Genomic DNA, 20,266 nt, shown 5'->3' with positions numbered 1-20,266 from the left:
GTTGCATTCACTGCACTTTGTATGCGTACAGTGTGAGACGTTTGTGGACAATTCGTTGCAATGTTGATTTTGGTACTTGAAGTTCCAGCGAAGCTCTTCTTAATGACTTCCGCGGGCTTCGCTTATACGCGGCTTGAACATTTGCAACCATTTCATCGGATGTTCTACGACCACAATTCATGCTTCTTCAACACCGATCCTGTAGCTAAAAATGTATCGTGCCACTTCTTAATGCTTTTAGTAGTTGGGGCATCATGGTTAAACACTCGCCGATCCTCCCTTTGAACTTAAACACTTGTTTTCAACTTCGAATATCACAACACAGTTTGCGCTTTCATCTGCGGTGTCGCCATTTCGACAATCGATACAATCTACGAAAAGAAACCGTGTCTTCGCACCATCTACCGACAGGATTCGAAACTTGTTGAGTTTTCCTTTCATAATAACGTTACCGTAAGGTTCTATCTTCAACCGTTCACCAGTCACATACAATTGAAATTGGGTACATTCGAGCGGTTCACTCTGTGTTTTAAGTGGTTAGATTGTTGTATATTGTAGCTTCTCCATCTCGTTCTCAGATGTTCGGAAAATTTTCTCTCTCTCTCTCTATCTTTTGAAAATTTTCTTCATCCCATTCCCTTTCTTAATAGTAATGTACAGGGACATCATTTTATTTTTACTTGCATTTTTATTGTACCTGCATTTCTGAATGTACTTCACTCTCACCCCTTCACTAATGTCCTTGCTCCCGTCAGACACACAAACTTACGGCCGCTGTTGCATTCGAAGTCTTCAAGCAGTGAAGTAAACACTGCAGTGTATAGTGTGTTTCATAAATATGATTGCGTTTTCTATAGAAGAAAGAACCTATATTAATAATATCGTACTAAAAATTATATTCAAGAAACGATAAATTCAATTTCAGAGAATATGCTTCAAAATGTTTTTAATAATATGCGTACTGAATTGAAGCCTGCATTGTAATGAACGGCAACCATTTTCAGCAACTTGTTTAAAAATTCAGATTAGCTTTTTTTTTAATTGAAGTGGCTAGAAGCAAAGGAATGCTAGTGACATTTGTAATAACATGAGTTAAGTGCATCCAGTGTAAGCAAAAGTATCTAAAATTTTAGTGGCAAAGGGATATTTTAATCGCATCACACATTAAAATTTAAATAAAAAATTTCACCGATTTTACAAAAGCTTAAATATTTAAACCCCATTTTCTCAAAAGTAACTTAAGTGCACTTACAGCCCTTTACTTATGACCCCCTCAATTTAAATGCACTCTCTATATTGTATGATAACATCAATAATTAATATGCTAAATAAAGTAGACATTACATAACGAACATAGCCGCCTGAAAAGTTGAGTTTTTGAAAAAAAAATGTTACTACTCTACTGTATTTTGATAAATTCCGTAAAAGTGATGATCAAACTGAAAATCGCAATATCGTATTTCCGTACAACATAAATGGATACACTACTTTTCTCTCCTCCTATACCTAGTAAAATGATTTGTTTACATATTGCACTAGTAACATCAAACTCCTGTAATGGAAGGGGGCAACAGTTTTTCCGAGTATAGCCAGGTTAATGTTAAAAATGTTGGTAAAAATAAAGTGATGTCCCTGTATAAGGTGTCTCAGGAGGAATGCAAAATACAAGGTGGGGTAGAATGAACTCATGATTTTGACTTACGTAATATCCAAAGCTCGGAACTTGGGGACTTGTGTCTTTGAACGTGGCTAAGCGACCGGACTTCAATGTCAACAAACTCTCGCTTCCAGCACAGAGGTACTGTCAGGTCTGCTATAGAAGTGGTTCCTGGCAGGAACAACATATTGATAATATTATGGTAGGTTGAAACACGTAATTTTATAGCATATATATATAAATAAACATGCAAAATACATCAAAATTTACAGTTCTGCTCTGTACATTTTATTACAGTGTATGACTACATACATTCGAATATTTTCGAACCCATAAATTCTTCGTCTGTTAGTTAAACATGATTTGAAACGAAGGAAACTTATTTCCACGTCACATGAAATGACGGGAGCAATCTTAAATTTTTTAATTTTATTTATTTTAACTAGCTACCTAGTGAATACAAATTGCATTTATAAAATAAAAGTGTTTCTAGCCACTACCGTAAGAGCCAGGCTCGTGTACGGTGTGGTCATAGTCAATAATATAACATAAAATTTACAAGGACACTTTACTAAATACAGTAAGTAACTTAATTCAAACCAATAAATACAACACAAGAGCAAGAATAAAGAAGAAAGAGAAAACGAGAGAAAAATACACATTTAATATAAATTGACAATCTGACAGAAGCTAGTGATATTCAATAAAACATGAATATAGTCGATAGAAATAAACGATAAAAAAAGTACAATTGTTACTATTATATATCATGGATAATTTTACAAATTTATTTTTTAAAAGATTCAATTTTAAAAAATTTCAAATTTGGAAAATGGTTTGAAATTTTATTATAAAGTCTTGGGCCTAAATAAAATACTGAATATTTTCACTGTCACTGTTTCCTGTTCGATTTTCAGCAGATCTCGTATCTGAGAAAGATAAGTGTATCCTAAATTTTTCTCGCAAATAGTTTTCAATTAGTGTATCACTACTAGGGAAAGTCCCTCTACGACTTGATCCATGGCTATGGACAAATTTTCCATCAATTTAAAGGACTGCAATGTCTTTCAATGAATACCCGTTTCCAGCTCTAGTTTATGTGTGGCACAACTTACAAAATATAAACTATGCATTAGAAGAAAATAATGTATCTCCTCAGAATTCCTCCACGAAATTCTCTACCTAAAATTTAAGAAATGTGTTTTCAAACTTCCATAACACTCATTCGAATAACACGTATTTTCTCATTCCTCAGACAGACCATTTACCTATAATTCTCTTAATGTCATTGGCTTCGACGTGACACAGTTTATTCGTTCGTCTTCTTGCCATCCGATGTGACCACTTTCTTAGTACATACGACTGTCCCTGAGCTCTTGCAGCGTGAGCTTTGTGTACGCTGTACCTGTAACCTTACTCACGCGCACGACACACAAGTCCCCAAGTTCCGAGCTTTGGTAATATCCATCAGATAGTTGGGGTAGATTGAAGCTAGGCATGGCATAACATTGGTGAAGGTATGTCATTTAAGGTTAGAGTATTAATTTTTTCAGGTTTACATAACAACGATTTATATTTTGTTACTGAAATCAACGAATCAGAATTATCTTCGTCGGCTATTGCACTTAAATTACAATCCGTACAAAATTGAAGCAGTGCAAGAATCATTGGACAGTGACTTCATCTCAAAAATGGAATTTAAATAAATAAACACAACATGCGATACCGGAGCTCTCAGAATCCTCGTATGAAACCACTTCATAGCCAGAAGGTGACAGTTTGGTGCGGGATATTCTCCGGTGTAGCACAGTTCGAGCCTTGCCTGCAGGTTTGTCACCTCTTGCAGAAGCTGCCGTTCATAATTTCTCAATCCAGTTATCGATTGTGTTGCGATCCGGAACTCTTCCATGTCTTGCAACGTTGAAATGCCGCCTGAATAATCGCTGTGTTGTTATCACTGAATCTCCACTTCTAAAAATTTTTTCAATAGTGAATGTCTGATGTTCTGCTGACCAAAGAGACATGTTTATTCAGTATATTTATTGAAATAATTCAGATTTGTTGATTTCAGTAACAAAACATGTCTTCGGACCCAGAAAGTCCTGTGATATATAAGTCGTGATTGCGTCTTTTTTTGTCCTTAAGTTTCGTTTTACTTTATAGCAAATTGATTGGAATTTAATATCGTACCTGATAGATAAGATTAAATATAATGCAGAAAATGGATATTATCATCCCTGACATTAATTTCAGCAGAACCTTATGGCTCATTGCATTCCCCTGCTATCATTTCTCTATATGGATTGTTCTGCTTATCTTTATAAGATCTTTTATCTCCCTACTTATATGAAATGTAAATAGTGAAAAATTACCTAAATATCAAATTAATTTTGCGAGGTTCATGGAAAGACACGTCTTCTGCATTCCTTACACAAAAAAGTGGTTTTTAGCATGCCATCTGTCTGCCTGATTGTTTATGTTGTACAGAGATTATTCCTAACCTACTGGAAAGATTTTTTTTTCAAATTCTTTACCTAAGTCAATGGCGGGCATTCCTGCGGCATTGCCGCAGTGACGTCAGACCTCAGCGAAGCATCAAACATACCCCCTACCTTCCCCTTCCCCCACTCCATGCAAATACTGCGCGTGTACGTGGCGGATTATACTGGATTACTATACTTCGGAGCTTCATTAGTGATACAATGTCTTTCGCAGAATCATATGAATCGAGAGGATATCACACTTACAAGAAAGGCGGTTCTTTCATTTCTCATGTTTAGGATCAGTTACAAATATTCAGGACGCGAACTTAAATATGTACATTCTTAAAATAGATCACCTGTTGTACGAGTTCAAAGAACACAGATTCAGTGATTTTCAGAGGATCGAGAAAGATTTCAATATTTTTGCCACTCCTTTTCTTGTTTAAATTGAAAATGTTATCCCAGAATTGCAGTTAGAGGTACTGGATTTGCAGAATGATGGCTTCTTGAAAGCAGAATGTGAAGGTCTATTGGGGGCTAAAATTTTTTTAAGAGATATCCAGTACTACATATCCACTGCTTAGACAGTTTGCTTAAAAAAATAATGAGCATCGTCATTTCCCATAACTATGGTCCTGGAACATAACTATTGTCCACGATACAACTATTCAAATTTTGTACTCCATGACGTAGTACCTCGTTTATCTACATTCTTGCTGTACTGTAGTTTGAATTCAAGTCACTGCAGCTATCTACGAACGGTCTATGTTACTTCTACAATGATCTTTGAATGGTTGTATCGTGGACCATAGTTGTGTTCCAGGACCATAGTTATGGGAAATGACGGTATGTATTCATCAACCTAACAATGCGAGCAGCTGTTTTCTAATAAGAAATTTATAAAGTCCAGCCACAGATCCCGCTTAAGCGATGCTCATCTCCTTGCGCAACTGAAAATTGCATGCACAGATATAGGCTACTGTAAATCCCAATTTCGAAGAAATTGCTTTGAAAAATGATTAATTAAATATCACGTGAATGGACTATTTTAATTGCATATGGTAGGTAGGAGAGTAGTGACGCAACTGTCTGTAAATCCGTCACTGCACTGTAGAGTGCAACCCCTCCCATACTATGTAGTTTCCATTTAAATCCTGTCTTGTGGGTTGCGTTCATTTTGCCCACCACTGACCTAAGTCAATTTATTTGAAAATGATGCGTGTGAAACAGAATAATTTTACTAAAAATAAAGGGCATATATTTAAGAAGCAGAAATATCACTCAAAAACATACCGGTACCATTAATAAAATGTTACAAATATAAGTGCTCCAAAAGTCTATCAGGGATGTTAGTTATTATTCACATACTCATAATAATAATAATAATAACAATAATAATAATAATAATAATAATAATGGTTTATTTTAACTGGCAGAGTTAAGGCCATTTGGCCTTCTCTTCCACTCAACCAGTATGATAAAAAATTACTACATTGCTATGAATATAACATAATTAATACAATACAATACAATACAATACAATACAATACAATTCAAAGGAATACAATACTACAAATACAAGACAATGTAATACATAATTAATATAATACAATGACAATTCTTTTCGTCTTCACAACACCAATAAAATAATTACGTAATAATAATAATAATAATAATAATAATAATAATAATAATAGTAATAATAATAGTAATGATAGTCATATCTAAATTAAATTAAATTATTAAGCTCGATCACAAGTATAATTTCAATTTGACTGCGGCCGTAAGAAATCGTTTAGCCTTTTCTTGAAAGTGGTTATTGTCTGGCAGCCCCTAATCTTCTGAGGTAGAGAATTCCATTCATGGGGAACTGAGACAGTAAAAGAGGATGAATAGTGGGATGTTCTATGGGCAGGAATTGCTAGGATTTGGCTCCCCTGTGACCTGGTGTTTAGATTGTGACTGGAGGATAAGTAGTTAAACCGGGAACGAAGATAATTTGGAGTAGAGGTGCAGTCCACAAGTATGAGGAAGTGTGAGAGGAAAAACGAATTCCTGAAGTATAGGGCATTTCAAAAGTCAGTTCAAACATTTAACCGCTATAAATATTATAATATTTGAGATAGGGAAAAAAATCACAGTGTTAGAAAAACAACGGGGTTTACAAAACATTGGGAAGATGTCCGCCGTTCTCTTGTTCAACGTACAACATTCTGTCTGCGACACCATGTACAGCATTTTGCAGATAATGTCTTGGAATATTGGCAATTTCTTGCGAGATGGCATCTTTCAGTTGCAGTAGGGTTGTTGGATGTGTCAGGAAAACTCGTTCTTTGAGATAACCTCACAACCAAAAGTCGGCCAGATTGAAATCTGGAGATCGCGAAGACCACATTGTTGGAAAGTGCCTACTGATGACTTTGGTCGGAAAACGAACTTCAATTACGCGTGTTAATTCCACCATTATTTTTAGTAGGTTATTTTACGACGCTTTATCAACATATTAGGTTATTTAGCATCTGAATGAGATGAAGGTGATAATCCCGGTGAAATGAGTCCGGGGTCCAGCACCGAAAGGTTACCCAGCATTTGCTCATATTGGGTTGAGGGAAAACCCCGGAAAAACTTCAACCAGGTAACTTGTCCCGACCGGGAATTGAACCCGGGCACCTGGTTTCCCGGCCAGACGCGCTAACTGTTACTCTACAGGTGAGGACAATAATGGAATAAGACAGACTGTTACAGTAAACGGGAAGCGCTACTACAGCATGTTACAGAACTTCGTCATCCCTAGACTGAGGAATCACGTTATGGAAAACATAATCTTCATGCAAGATGGCGCTCCATCCCACATCTTTACTCCTACAAAACAATTCATTACTCAGATGTTTTTTTCAAAATTCAAAATGTTGGCAGTTCACTGTCCAGTGATGAAGTGTTTCCCTCATAACTCGTAAACTTGTTAACTTTTTCATGTTCTCTCTCTTTTATTTTATTGCTGAAACTCATGTTTACAATATCATGCTGTTTAAACTATATTCCTTAATAAATAATATTTTTTTTTATTTTGTGTAATAGAAAATTCTGATATTTGACCATTTTTTAAAATGAATTTATTTTTTATCAGACAATCTATCAAAGGTAGACAAGTGATCTTGCACCATATTGTAGATATGACATGCATAAATACACACAAAAAATGTCATCACAGAATGTTGGTTAGTTTTTGAGTTAAGTGGGAAACGCATCATCACTGCACAGTGAACTGAATTTTGAAAAAAAAAAAAAAAAATGTAAATAATTTTTTTAAATCGTAAAAGTATTTTTTTTTCTTATAGCAGAAGGACAGTGTTTTACACATACTAATTTTCATTATTTTAAAAGATACAGTAATGGAGGAAAAAATTGTTAAATATTTCCAAAAATTTACTGCTGTAAGCTGTACCTAACCAAACTCTAAACTGGCTAAGGCCTAACGAACGTAGAAATTTTCATTCTCTTGTTCTCCTTTTCCAAGTCCTTCACACCTCTACACCTACCCACCTTGCCTCCCGTTTCAGTTACCTGTCATCATATCATAATCTCTTCACACGCACGCAAAATAGCCGCATACTAGCCATACCAACAATTAAAACATCATCGTATTCATCATCATACATAATCTCGCTCTCGCGCTTGTGGAATACCCTACCCAGTGACATCACAGAGACTGTCGGAATTTAGTAGCGTTCAAAAGCAAGCTTATTAAGCATTTTCTTACTGCGTAGAGTAGGTTTAATTTTTACTTAATTAATAAAAAAAATGTTTCTCTCTTCTTAACTTTTACAATAAACTGTCTAGCTTTTATTAATCAGTTAATCTTTTAGTACTTTGATTTTTATTGTATTTGTAAATTTAATATTAATTGTGATTATAATTGTAATTGTATTCTTAATATTGTAGTTGTAATCCCCTGGTAGAGGGGAAGAGAAGGCCTGATGGCCTTATCTCTACCAGGTTAAATAAAATAAATAAATAAAATAAATAAATAAATAAATAAATAAATAAATAAATAAAAAATAAATTAAGCAGCCAACGACGTATGCAATACTGTCGTGCAGGTTTTCGGTTTTGCGGATGCTGTTACTCTTGCTTTCTCGATCGTTGTTCAACTCTAATGTCTAGTGTTGTTCCAAGTATAGACTAGTACCCTACTCTACAACACATTAACTTGTAAGGCGCTATCAAAGAAGGTAAAACAAGACAAAAGACGAAACGTTTACAAGTAGCTGTTTATTTAGCTGCATAGTACGTCTTTCGAACGGTAGTTCTAGAAATATACTTACTTACTTACTGGCTTTTAAGGAACCCGGAGGTTCATTGCAGCCCTCACATAAGCCCGTCATTGGTCCCTATCCTGAGCAAGATTAATCCATTCTCTATCATCATATCCCACCTCCCTCAAATCCATTTTAATATTATCTTCCCATCTACTTCTCGGCCTCCCTAAAGGTCTTTTTCCCTCCAGCCTCCCAACTAACACTCTATATGCATTTCTGGATTCGCCCATACGTGCTACATGCCCTGCCAATCTCAAACGTCTGGATTTAATGTTCCTAATTATGTCAGGTGAAGAATACAATGCGTGCAGTTCTGTGTTGTGTAACTTTCTCCATTCTCCTGTAACTTCATCCCTCTTAGCCCCTAATATTTTCCTAAGCACCTTATTCTCAAACACCCTTAATCTCTGTTCCTCTCTCAAAGTGGGAGTCCAAGTTTCACAACCATAATGAACAACCGGTAATATAACTGTTTTATAAATTCTAACTTTCAGATTTTTCGACAGCAGACTGGATGATAAAAGCTTCTCAACCGAATAATAACAGGCATTTCCCATATTTATTCTGTGTTTAATTTCCTCCCGAGTATCATTTATATTTGTTACTGTTGCTCCAAGATATTTGAACTTCTTCACCTCTTCAAAATATAAATTTCCAATTTTTATATTTCTATTTTGTACAATATTCTCGTCACGAGACATAATCATATACTTTGTCTTTTCGGGATTTACTTCCAAACCTATCTCTTTACTGGCTTCAAGTAAAATTCCCGTGTTTTCCCTAATCGTTTGTGGATTTCCTCCTAACATATTCACGTCATCCTCATAGACAAGCAGCTGATGTAACCCGTTCAATTCCAAACTCTCTCTGTTATCTGCGTACTAAAAACAGGAATATCACTGGTAATCTGGTAAAGGAATTGAATTGTTTTAAATTCGTAAAATTATGAAACATAAAATGATATTCAAGAAACTGTTTATTTTTGCAGGAGGTGGGAGACATTTTGTTCGGAGTGAGCTACCTTCCTACGGCGCAGAGGATCTCTATCAGCGTCATCAAAGCCAACAATCTCAAGTACCTGGACATCGTGGAGTCCATAGCCGATTTCAGTGAGTTAAATCTGCAGGCCTAGCAATGCCCATCAAAATACATGACGTTCGTGATTAGTAGAGTCCTGCGTGCGGGTAACTTGAATTCAAGTTAAGTGTACGTCGATCATATGGAGAGCAAGTTGCGGGTCAACAGTTCACGCTGCGGTCTGTCCCAGCATGCTCCGGATTCTTGTGTTTACGTCTATAGTCCGTCCGGGTCAGTTTACTTCATACCCTAAGGGTGAAACCTAACCATGTTTCCCCCCCCCCCCATTACTACATATACCAGTGGATTGTGGTGATTTTCTAGTTTCCAGATTGAATTTTCTTTTGCCAACGTCGTTTCGAATTTCGATACTGATAAATACTCCAAATGGTAGTGATTTTGTAATTGTTATGTTGGCAGCTGAGATAGATGATGTCGGTGTTGCAGTTTCACGAAATTAAAATTGACTAGATTTCTGAGCTAGTGAAATTTGAACATACTAATAATAAATTAATTAATATCAGTATTAATATTAAGAAACTTTTTAGACTCTTTGTATTGTATTGTATTGTATTGTATTGTACTTATTAACATTCCATGGTATTCATACATGCTTACAGCTAGAATATGGAACAAGTCAAAAAACTTAATACTATTATAAAATCTTAATTTATAGTCACAGTCTAGATGAAATATATACAGAAGAGATTTACAATATAGTCTACTAGTACAACACATAGTTTTAGTATCAATTTCATGAAGTGTTATTGAATGTCATGAATTCACCTACAGAATAGAAGGCGTGAGAAATTAGGTACTTCTTTAATTTGACCCTAAATAATTTTATGTTTTGAGTTTCATTTTTTTTATCGATAGGGAGGCTATTAAAAATTTTTACTGCCATATAACGCACTCCTTTTTGATAGCACGATAGACTTGCCGATGGAGTATGAAAGTCATTTTTTTGACGTGTATTTATGCTATGAACTGTTGAATTAGTTACAAAGTTTTCACGATTACATACGAGGAACACTATTAATGAAAAGATATACTGACAAGCCATGGGAATTATTTGTAGTTTTTTAAAATAGTCCTACACGATTCCCTAGATTTGGCACCTACTATTATTCTAATTACTCTTTTTTGTAATAGAAATATATTGTTACTATCTGTGGAATTTCCCCAGAATATTATTCCAAAACTCATTACCGAATGGAAGTATGCAAAGTATATTGTTTTTAAGGTATTGATATTTACTATCTTTTGCATAGATTTAATAGCAAAACAAGCTGAATTTAGTTTGGGGGTAATTTCTTTAATATGATTTTTCCAATTTAACACATTATCGATTTTTAAGCCAAGAAATTTGGTTGTTGTTGTTTCTAATAGGGATCTATTATTAATTATTGCGCTAGAAATTTGCGACGTTGAATTTGGACAGGATTTAAATTGCATTATGTTAGTTTTGTTACAATTTAATACTAATTTATTGACTGAGAACCAGTCACATATTTTGAAGAGAATTTCCTCTGTTGAAGATTGGAATGTGTTGGAGTTATTGGCTGTAATTACTATACTTGTGTCATCTGCAAATAATATGGGATGACCTACATCTTTTATAAGGGGGGCAAGATCATTTATAAACACTAGAAAAAGTAGGGGACCTAATATTGATCCTTGAGGAATTCCATTATTAATAGTTCCCCATGTCGATGTAGATTTCATAGTTGTATTGATTTCAACTTTCTGTTCCCTATCTATGAGATATGAGTGAAACCATTGGTGCGCAACACCTTTAATTCCATAATAATCTAATTTATCTAGCAGCATTTTATGATTTATACAGTCAAATGCCTTGGATAAATCACAGAAAATCCCTCCAACTTTTAATTTTTTATTTACTGCCTCCAGAATTTTGTCAGTAGAAGAAACAAGAATAACAGGGTTAAAAATTAATTCTTACAAAACTAAATACATGAATATGTCACGTACCTCAAATAATAGAGGGTCACTTATAATAGATGATTGGGAGTTTCAAAAAGTTACTGAATTTAAATACTTAGGAAGTATAATTAATGAAACAGGCTTATTTGGGAAAGAAATTGAACATAGAGTCGTTACGGCAAATAAGTGTTACTACTCCCTTCATAAATTGCTTAGTTCCAAACTCCTTTCTAGATTATCAGAATTAAGATACTATGAAACTATAATCGTACCAACTCTCGTATATTGCTGTGAAACTTGGATATTAACAAAAAAAGAAAAAAAAAACAACAACAAAATCCCTTTTTACTTTTGAGAACAAAATCTTGAGGAAGGTTTTTGGTCCCATTCAAGAAAATAACATATGGAGAATTTTGAACAACAGGGAACTAAGAGATATTTATAAAGATCCGGAATTTGTACTAATCGTTTCACGTGATTAAACTACATTTTAGGTTAGGTCTCGTGAATCGTGAAGTGTTTCGTTAAAGCAATGAATTTCGTGTTGCCAGACAAAATAAATTTTAATATTAGATCATAAAAAAGGTAAAGGTATCCCCGTAACATGCCATGAATTCACTAGCTCAGTTGGTAGAGCAGCTGGCTACGGACTGGAAGGTCCGGGGTTCGATCCCAGGTAGTGACAGGATTTTTTCTCATTGCCAAACTTTCAGAACGGCCCCGATGTTCACTCAGCCTCCTATAAAATTGAGCACCGGGTCCTTCCCGGGGGTAAAAGGCGGTCAGAGCGTGATGCCGACCACACCACCTCATTCTAGTGCCGAGGTCATGGAATATTAGATCATACTTGTCCTAATTACCAACATTATATGCGAGAAGTCCAGGAGGAAAATATACTATTTCATAATTTATTGAACCATTTAGGAAAACACCTCGTAACATAAAGATGAGATGTGGTCAATAAGTAAGACATTGTTATTGTTAATTACGCATTATTATTATTATTATTATTATTATTATTATTATTATTATTATTATTATTATTATTATTATTTACTGGCTTTTAAGGAACCCGGAGGTTCATTGCCGCCCTCACATAAGCCCGCCATTGGTCCCTATCCTGAGCAAGATTAATCCATTCTCTATCGTCATATCCCACCTCCCTCAAATCCATTTTAATATTATCTTCCCATCTACGTCTCGGCGTCCCTTACTTACTTACTTACTTACAAATGGCTTTTAAGGAACCCGAAGGTTCATTGCCGCCCTCACATAAGCCCGCCATCGGTCCCTATCCTGTGCAAGATTAAGCCAGTCTCTATCATCATACCCCACCTCCCTCAAATCCATTTTAATATTATCCTCCCATCTACGTCTCGGCCTCCCTAAAGGTCTTTTTCCCTCCGGTCTCCCAACTAACACTCTATATGCATTTCTGGATTCGCCCATACGTGCTACATGCCCTGCCCATCTCAAACGTCTGGATTTCAAGTTCCTAATTATGTCAGGTGAAGAATACAATGCGTGCAGTTCTGTGTTGTGTAACTTTCTCCATTCTCCTGTAACTTCATCCCGCTTAGCCCCAAATATTTTCCTAAGCACCTTATTCTCAAACACCCTTAACCTATGTTCCTCTCTCAGAGTGAGAGTCCAAGTTTCACAGCCATATAGAATAACCGGTAATATAACTGTTTTATAAATTCTAACTTTCAGATTTTTGGACAGCAGACTGGATGATAAGAGCTTCTCAACCGAATAATAACACGCATTTCCCATATTTATTCTGCTTTTAATTTCCTCCCGAGTGTCATTTATATTTGTTACTGTTGCTCCAAGATATTTGAATTTTTCCACCTCTTCGAAGGATAAATCTCCAATATTTATATTTCCATTTCGTACAATATTCCCGTCACGAGACATAATCATATACTTTGTCTTTTCGGGATTTACTTCCAAACCGATCGCTTTACTTGCTTCAAGTAAAATTTCCGTGTTTTCCCTAACCGTTTGTGTATTTTCTCCTAACATATTCACGTCATCTGCATAGACAAGAAGCTGATGTAGCCCGTTCAATTCCAAACCCTGCCTGTTATCCTGAACTTTCCTAATGGCATATTCTAAAGCGAAGTTAAAAAGTAAAGGTGATAGTGCATCTCCCTGCTTTAGCCCGCAGTGAATTGGAAAAGGATCAGATAGAAACTGACCTATACGGACTCTGCTGTATGTTTCACTGAGACACATTTTAATTAATCGAACTAGTTTCTTGGGAATACCAAATTCAATAAGAATATCATATAATACTTCCCTCTTAACCGAGTCATATGCCTTTTTGAAATCTATGAATAACTGATGTACTGTACCCTTATACTCCCATTTTTTCTCCATTATCTGGCGAATACAAAAAATCTGATCAATAGTCGATCTATTACGCCAAAAACCGCACTGATGATCCCCAATAATTTCATCTACGTACGGAGTTAATCTCCTCAAAAGAATATTGGACAAAATTTTGTACGACGTCAACAAAAGTGATATTCCTCGAAAGTTACCACAGTTGGTTTTGTCCCCCTTTTTAAAAATAGGTACAATTATGGACTCCTTCCATTGTTCTGGTACAATTTCCTTTTCCCAAATAGCAAGTACAAGTTTATAAATTTCGCTATATAATGCACTTCCACCCTCTTGTATTAATTCTGCTGGAATTTGATCGATACCTGGAGACTTGTACTTTTTCAGATTTTCTATCGCAATTTCGACTTCTGAAAGGGTGGGTTCGGGTATAAATGGCTCAGCAGTTTGTATTTCAATATCGTCCCGATCATTTCTATTTGGCCTATGTACATTTAGTAGTTGCGTCCCTAAAGGTCTTTTTCCTTCCGGCCTCCCAACTGACAATCTATATGCATTTCTGGATTCGCCTACACATGCTACGTGCCCTGCCCATCTCAAACATCTGAATTTTATGTTCCTAATCATGTCAGGTGAAGAATACAATGCGTGCAGTTCTGTGTTGTGTAACTTTCTTCATTCTCCTGTAACTTCATCCCTCTTAGCTCCAAATATTTTCCTAAGCACTTTATTCTCAAACACCCTTAACCTATGTTGCTCTCTCAAAGTGAGAGTCCAAGTTTCACAACCATAAAGAACATCCGGTAATATAACTGTTTTATAAATTCTAACTTTCAGATTTTTTTACAGCAGAGTGGATGATAAAATATTATTAATATTATTATTATTATTATTATTATTATTATTATTATTATTATTCCAGTACGTAGCATTGTGATTTTTCCCTATTTGGTGATATCTGATATTAGTTGGCAACACAGAAAATATGGTCAAATTAGCCTGTTAGGAACTGCTCTTACGTGGTCCTCACTATACTTCCGGTTGGACACAAAAATCTTCCTGCAATGATGCAAACGTCGTCTGTACTGAAACAAAACTTTCTGAGTGTCTCTACCGGTATTAATTTTAAGCATCTGAGGTTCATGAACGTAAGTGACATGTGTTCAAAACCGGAAATATCATTTGTGAGAACTCTGTATAGTATTTATGCCCTTCGTGATGTAAGGACTAAGGCCCCATGTGATGTTTCAGACCCGTACGTGCGAGTGGTGCAGCTGAACGGGTCGACGGGGCGTTCGCTGAAGCGAAAGAAGACGGCCTTCAAGATCGCCACGGAGAGTCCCGAGTTCAACGAGACGCTGACCTTTGACCTGGTGCCCAGCCAGCTGGAGACGGCCACGTTTCTAGTGCTGCTGTGTAGCCGCGACTCTGACGCCGCGACCGCTGCAGGCGACAAGCGTAGCCGCGACAAGTGCCTGGGCAGGGTGGCGCTGGGGGGTCACGTGGCCGGCAAGCGCGAGCGCGACCATTGGCTGTCCGTGATGCAGAGTCCGCGGCGCGTGGTGTCCATGTGGCACACCCTCAAGTGACCTCCGATAGCACGTCACTTATTTATACGGTGAACTTCTTCCTTGACCCAGAGCTTGTGGAAGGCGAAGTAAACAAAAATGTGCTTTTCCTTGGTGTTATGCTTTTTTACGAACATAAGTGTATTTAAGTGCAGTTGGTGGATGGCTATTCTGCTTGCATCCCCTTCTTCTCAACCCTCTGTGCCACGTTGTTTGTTACATCGCCTATCGTAAGCTCTGGGATTTAACATACAGAGTGGAATTAATATAACCAGCGAATAGGGATTATAAAGAATGGACACTTCGCGTCGGTACCTTTGATGTAGTCGGACTGATTTCAATGACCTTCAAGCCACCTAGAGCGTAAGATTCTGCTTTCTCCCTAGAGTTGGCGCTGACATCACACCAGCTAGCAGTCGACACAGCGGAAATATAACACATATAATTAATACATCTAGGTACATTATATAATAATAATAATAATAATAATAATAATAATAATAATAATAATAATAATTTATTTTAGCTGGCAGAGTTAAGGCCGTAAGGCCTTCTCTTTCACTCAAACAGCAAAAAGTGTATATACATATGTATGAACTTACAAAGAATTCAAAATTTGATTTAGATGAGAGTTACATGTACACAAGAGTTATTTACGAATTAAACAACAAAATACTATGAACTATTAATTAAACACTGAAATAAACTGTGTAGCAGAATTAAACTAAAATACATAGAATGTTAATATATTTCAAATAATAATAGATATGAGACAATTTTGAATATACAGCACAATCAGGATGATGTCTAAAGAAAAAAGTAACAATGTAGTCAGTGATAGTTTAAATCAGTATGATTGGAGTGAAATGCTAATAAGGTTATCTTTTAAGCTGTTCTTAAAGGTGTTTGTTGTCTTGCAGCCCCTAATACTTTGTGACAAGGAATTCCATTGACGCGAGGTGGATATTGTAAAAGATGATGAATAACAAGATGTTCTATGAAGAGGTATACTTAGCGTGCCACAGATAAGTGATCTAGTATTTACGTCGTGGTTAGAGTATAGATAAGAGAAACTAGACGAAAGGTAGATTATGTACTCAAATAAAATAAATTGGATCCATAAAATAATAAATCCGTCATTAACTGTAATGTGTAGACTCTAGAGTTCCTTTATAATGAGAGTTGGGACGTTGACCCCAGCAACAATTAAAATATGTAATGATTTGATAGCGCTGAAAATGGAAAAACAGAACTCTTATGAGAAGTAAAACCATATACCTATATTATGTTATATTATATACAAATATTAAACGAATTGGATACTTAATTTTATGATGTATTATATTATTTTATGATATAATTTATTATATCTGAAATATAAAATATTATTATCACTACTAGTTTGTCACTGAAAAATAAGGAAAAGCTGTTAACTTGAATTTATTTGAAGCAAAGCGTTACTGGATTATGCAATAAGGTAGGCGATGTTTGGATCCTGTGTCTTAACTCTATACTCAATTATAATAATAATAATAATAATAATAATAATAATAATAATAATAATAATAATAATAATAATAATAATGATTTATTTAACCTGGCAGAGTTAAGGCCATACGGCCTTCTCTAACACTCAACCAGGAGTAAAGACTGCGTTACAAAAACACTACAAATTTACAAATTACACTACAATTTTACACACAAAATTGAATAAGATAATAATAATAATAAAAAATAAACAACAAATAAGAAGAAATCGGACATAATATAATATATAACATACAGAAAGAAAGAAAAAAACATAATAATATGTGAACAACAGGTCAAAATAAATGAGGCATACAAAAAAAAGACAATTATTCATAATAATAATAATAATAATAATAATAATAATAATAATAATAAAATAAGAATAGTAATAATGATGATGATGATAATAATAATAATAATAATAATAATAGTAATAGTAGTAATAAAATAGTGCAGTACAAAGTATACAGTGAATACAATATTTCTAAGTACACACAATAAGGAAAATTAAGATTATATATAGCTCAACTTATCACATTAGAGATATAACATTATCGGAAAATATGAAAACAAAAATATAAAATAAGTTGAATATCATTAGAACATAAAAAAAATGTGAAAACGTGGAAACATGCAATACAACACTTGTCATAATAGTAAGTTAGTTTGGCAACTCGTCATAAGATAATTTTCTAACTTGGATTTGAAAGAATTCAATGTTCGGCAGCCCTTGACTTCAGGCGGCAGAGAGTTCCAGTGACGAGAGGTAGCAACAGTGAAAGATGAGGAATACAGAGACGATGCGTGAAGTGGAATTTCTAGCGTGTTATCGCGTTGTGATCGAGTATTAATATTATGATAGCGAGAGAGAGTATGAAATCGAGCGAATAAATAATAGGGGGATGAAGAGTGCATAATTCGATATAAGAGAGAAAGTGAGTGCAGATTTCTCCTCTCATGTAACCTAAGCCATGATAACTTCTTGAAAGAAGGTGAGATATGATCATAGTATCGAACATTACAAATGAAGCGGACGCACGCGTTATGAACACGCTGTAGTTTCTGAGCGGAATCAATCCTGAGATCACTGAACAAAACGTCGCAATAATCGAAGTGAGGTAGAATGAGTGTCTGTACCAGCGTCTGTTTTAATTTAGATGGATAATGATACAATATTTTTAGTGAATGGAGAATAGAGAATGCCTTCTTACATGTATATTTAATATGCGTATCCCAATTGAGATTAGATTCGAAATGTACTCCGAAATTTTTGACGGTAGAGCTAAACGGGATGATTATAATCTTAGCCTATGCTCGATTACACTAACCTCTAGCGCTTGAAAGTGGAACTAAACGCTGGCGCACAGAGAAACAAAACACAGGAAAATTCGCTCACTGTCCATTCTTTATGATCCTTATTCGCTGGTATAACTGTGACGACTGAAGGAGACAATAGAATACATTGAAATACACACAAAACCTATTATGCGTTTTATAATGAAGTGCATTGTTAATTAGAAAATTAGGCTGAAAGTCTGCGAAGTTTGGCAACAGCGCTTTGGTCACCGCTGATGTAGATCATTGTGAATGATCCCTTTCAATAACTCGCCCGCAAGCTTTTGGGTTCACGTTCAGTTTTGATTACTTTTCCTTGTGAATGGCCCTTTAGAGTATGACGCTATAGAACCATTACTTTGCAGAAATTTAAGATGGTCACATCCCAAGTTTTTGTATCATAGACTTCTTTACAATCGAAAATAATAAAACAAACATATCTGCACACTGAAAGATACCGTAACATAAAAATCATAACAAAAATGCTGCGTGGCCCTTCATTATGGTTAGCAAACAAATTTACCTGATAACCAGGCTTCGAGACTTCGGACCCAATAGAGCAGTTCAGTGGGAAATCCGCATAGCGGCGTACTGGGTATAGTGGTAAAGCGTAGGCTACAGTGGGTAGGGGTGCTGTAGAATGGATGCCAACAAATACGCAAAGACGGTTGCGAAATTCAAGAAACTAGCACACAATCTTCCTCTACCTCCAGAGCCAATTGTTACTGGATGGGGTACATGACTTAATTCAGCTATTTATTATGCTAGATACTCCGGTACAATTGTGCAGATAATCAACACATTGAGTGACGACTGTTCTGCAATCAGAATAATTGAAGTTCTGGATTTGAAGGTTCTCATACAAAAAGGTTTTCATACAAACTCATTTTCAAACTGTGTCTGAAACTATTACACGGTTAGAAAAGTCAGAGCAAGAGATGCCGGAATTAGTTGATGAAATGACACAGAGAATTAATGAGACACCAAGTACACCGGTTACTGAACGTGTGAAACAGAAGTGGAAATCAATTTTATGTAAAAATAACGGATATGGAACATTGTGTAACGTAAAGAGGAAATTAGTGGACATAGAGTCACCCGAGAATAAAGGACAGTCTCTTAGAGACTGCAATGATGTTAGGTTTTTTCGTTTTGCTCCTATCACGTTATGCGACGTAGAGTGCAGCTTTTCACAGTACAAACTTTGGCAGATAACCGAAAAAGATTTACTTTTGAGACACTGAGAATGTATCTTGTAGTACATTGCAATTAGGTACTGTAACTGCACTTCCTAAAGACGACCAATAGGATAAATGAAGAAATTAAAATTGCTACATGTTTATTTCCACCATTGACACTGTGTATAATTAAAAACAAATGCTCATAAAAGACAGGAGAATAAATGCTTTTCACATTACATTCTTTTGACATTGCCATTGTGTAACGTATATTTACTTCCAGAATGTACGTACATATGTGTCTCGTTTCCCCATACTACCGTACTCTACTCTAAATAGCAACGTCGTTACCTGAACACATTTCTACCTTTCACTACCTGCAGCGAGTCAACAACCTATAGTACATACACAGTAAACTTATTGTATCGGGTCCCAAGTCTCGAAGTCTACTGATAACTGTACACTTCAGTAAATATTTTCTACTACTACACACAGAAGAAGCACACTACAGTTGTGCTGTATACTGTTGTCTGAAGAAGACAAGATACTGTCGGAGATGTGAGAAAGAAGAAACTTTCTCAGACATCCAGTACAATGACCTGAATTATTTGCAATCGGACGTGAATACGCTTTAGATGCTCTCTGCATTCTCAGGATTTTCTGATCGCTGCTCACGAGAAAGTCCTTGCAAGGGTTCAGTCAATTTATGGCGTACAGGAAGGATTTTCTTAAGAGTAAATGTCAGTGGTGCATAATCTTATATTGCTATTGGTTGACCCAGGGAAGCTTTAATTTCAGCATATCATTACACTGTTGTTGAAAACAC

General features: G+C 35.6%; 1 protein-coding gene across 1 annotated transcript in view; it reads left to right on the top strand.

Annotated features, from left to right (window-relative positions):
- Nucleotides 1–17,256, top strand: part of LOC138714644 (synaptotagmin-5-like) — a 117,107-nt gene extending 99,851 nt beyond the window's left edge. The window contains exons 8-9 of the mRNA XM_069846693.1: nt 9,448–9,568; nt 15,081–17,256. Of these exons, the coding sequence (XP_069702794.1) occupies nt 9,448–9,568; nt 15,081–15,418 (459 nt within the window). The 3' untranslated portion in view covers nt 15,419–17,256. The remainder of the gene's footprint in view (nt 1–9,447; nt 9,569–15,080) is intronic.
- The last annotated feature ends 3,010 nt before the right edge of the window (nt 17,257–20,266 follow it).

The sequence above is a fragment of the Periplaneta americana genome, chromosome 15 (assembly GCF_040183065.1).
Source record: "Periplaneta americana isolate PAMFEO1 chromosome 15, P.americana_PAMFEO1_priV1, whole genome shotgun sequence".
NCBI lineage: Eukaryota > Metazoa > Arthropoda > Insecta > Blattodea > Blattidae > Periplaneta > Periplaneta americana.
This window is presented reverse-complemented; position numbering and strand designations above follow the sequence as displayed.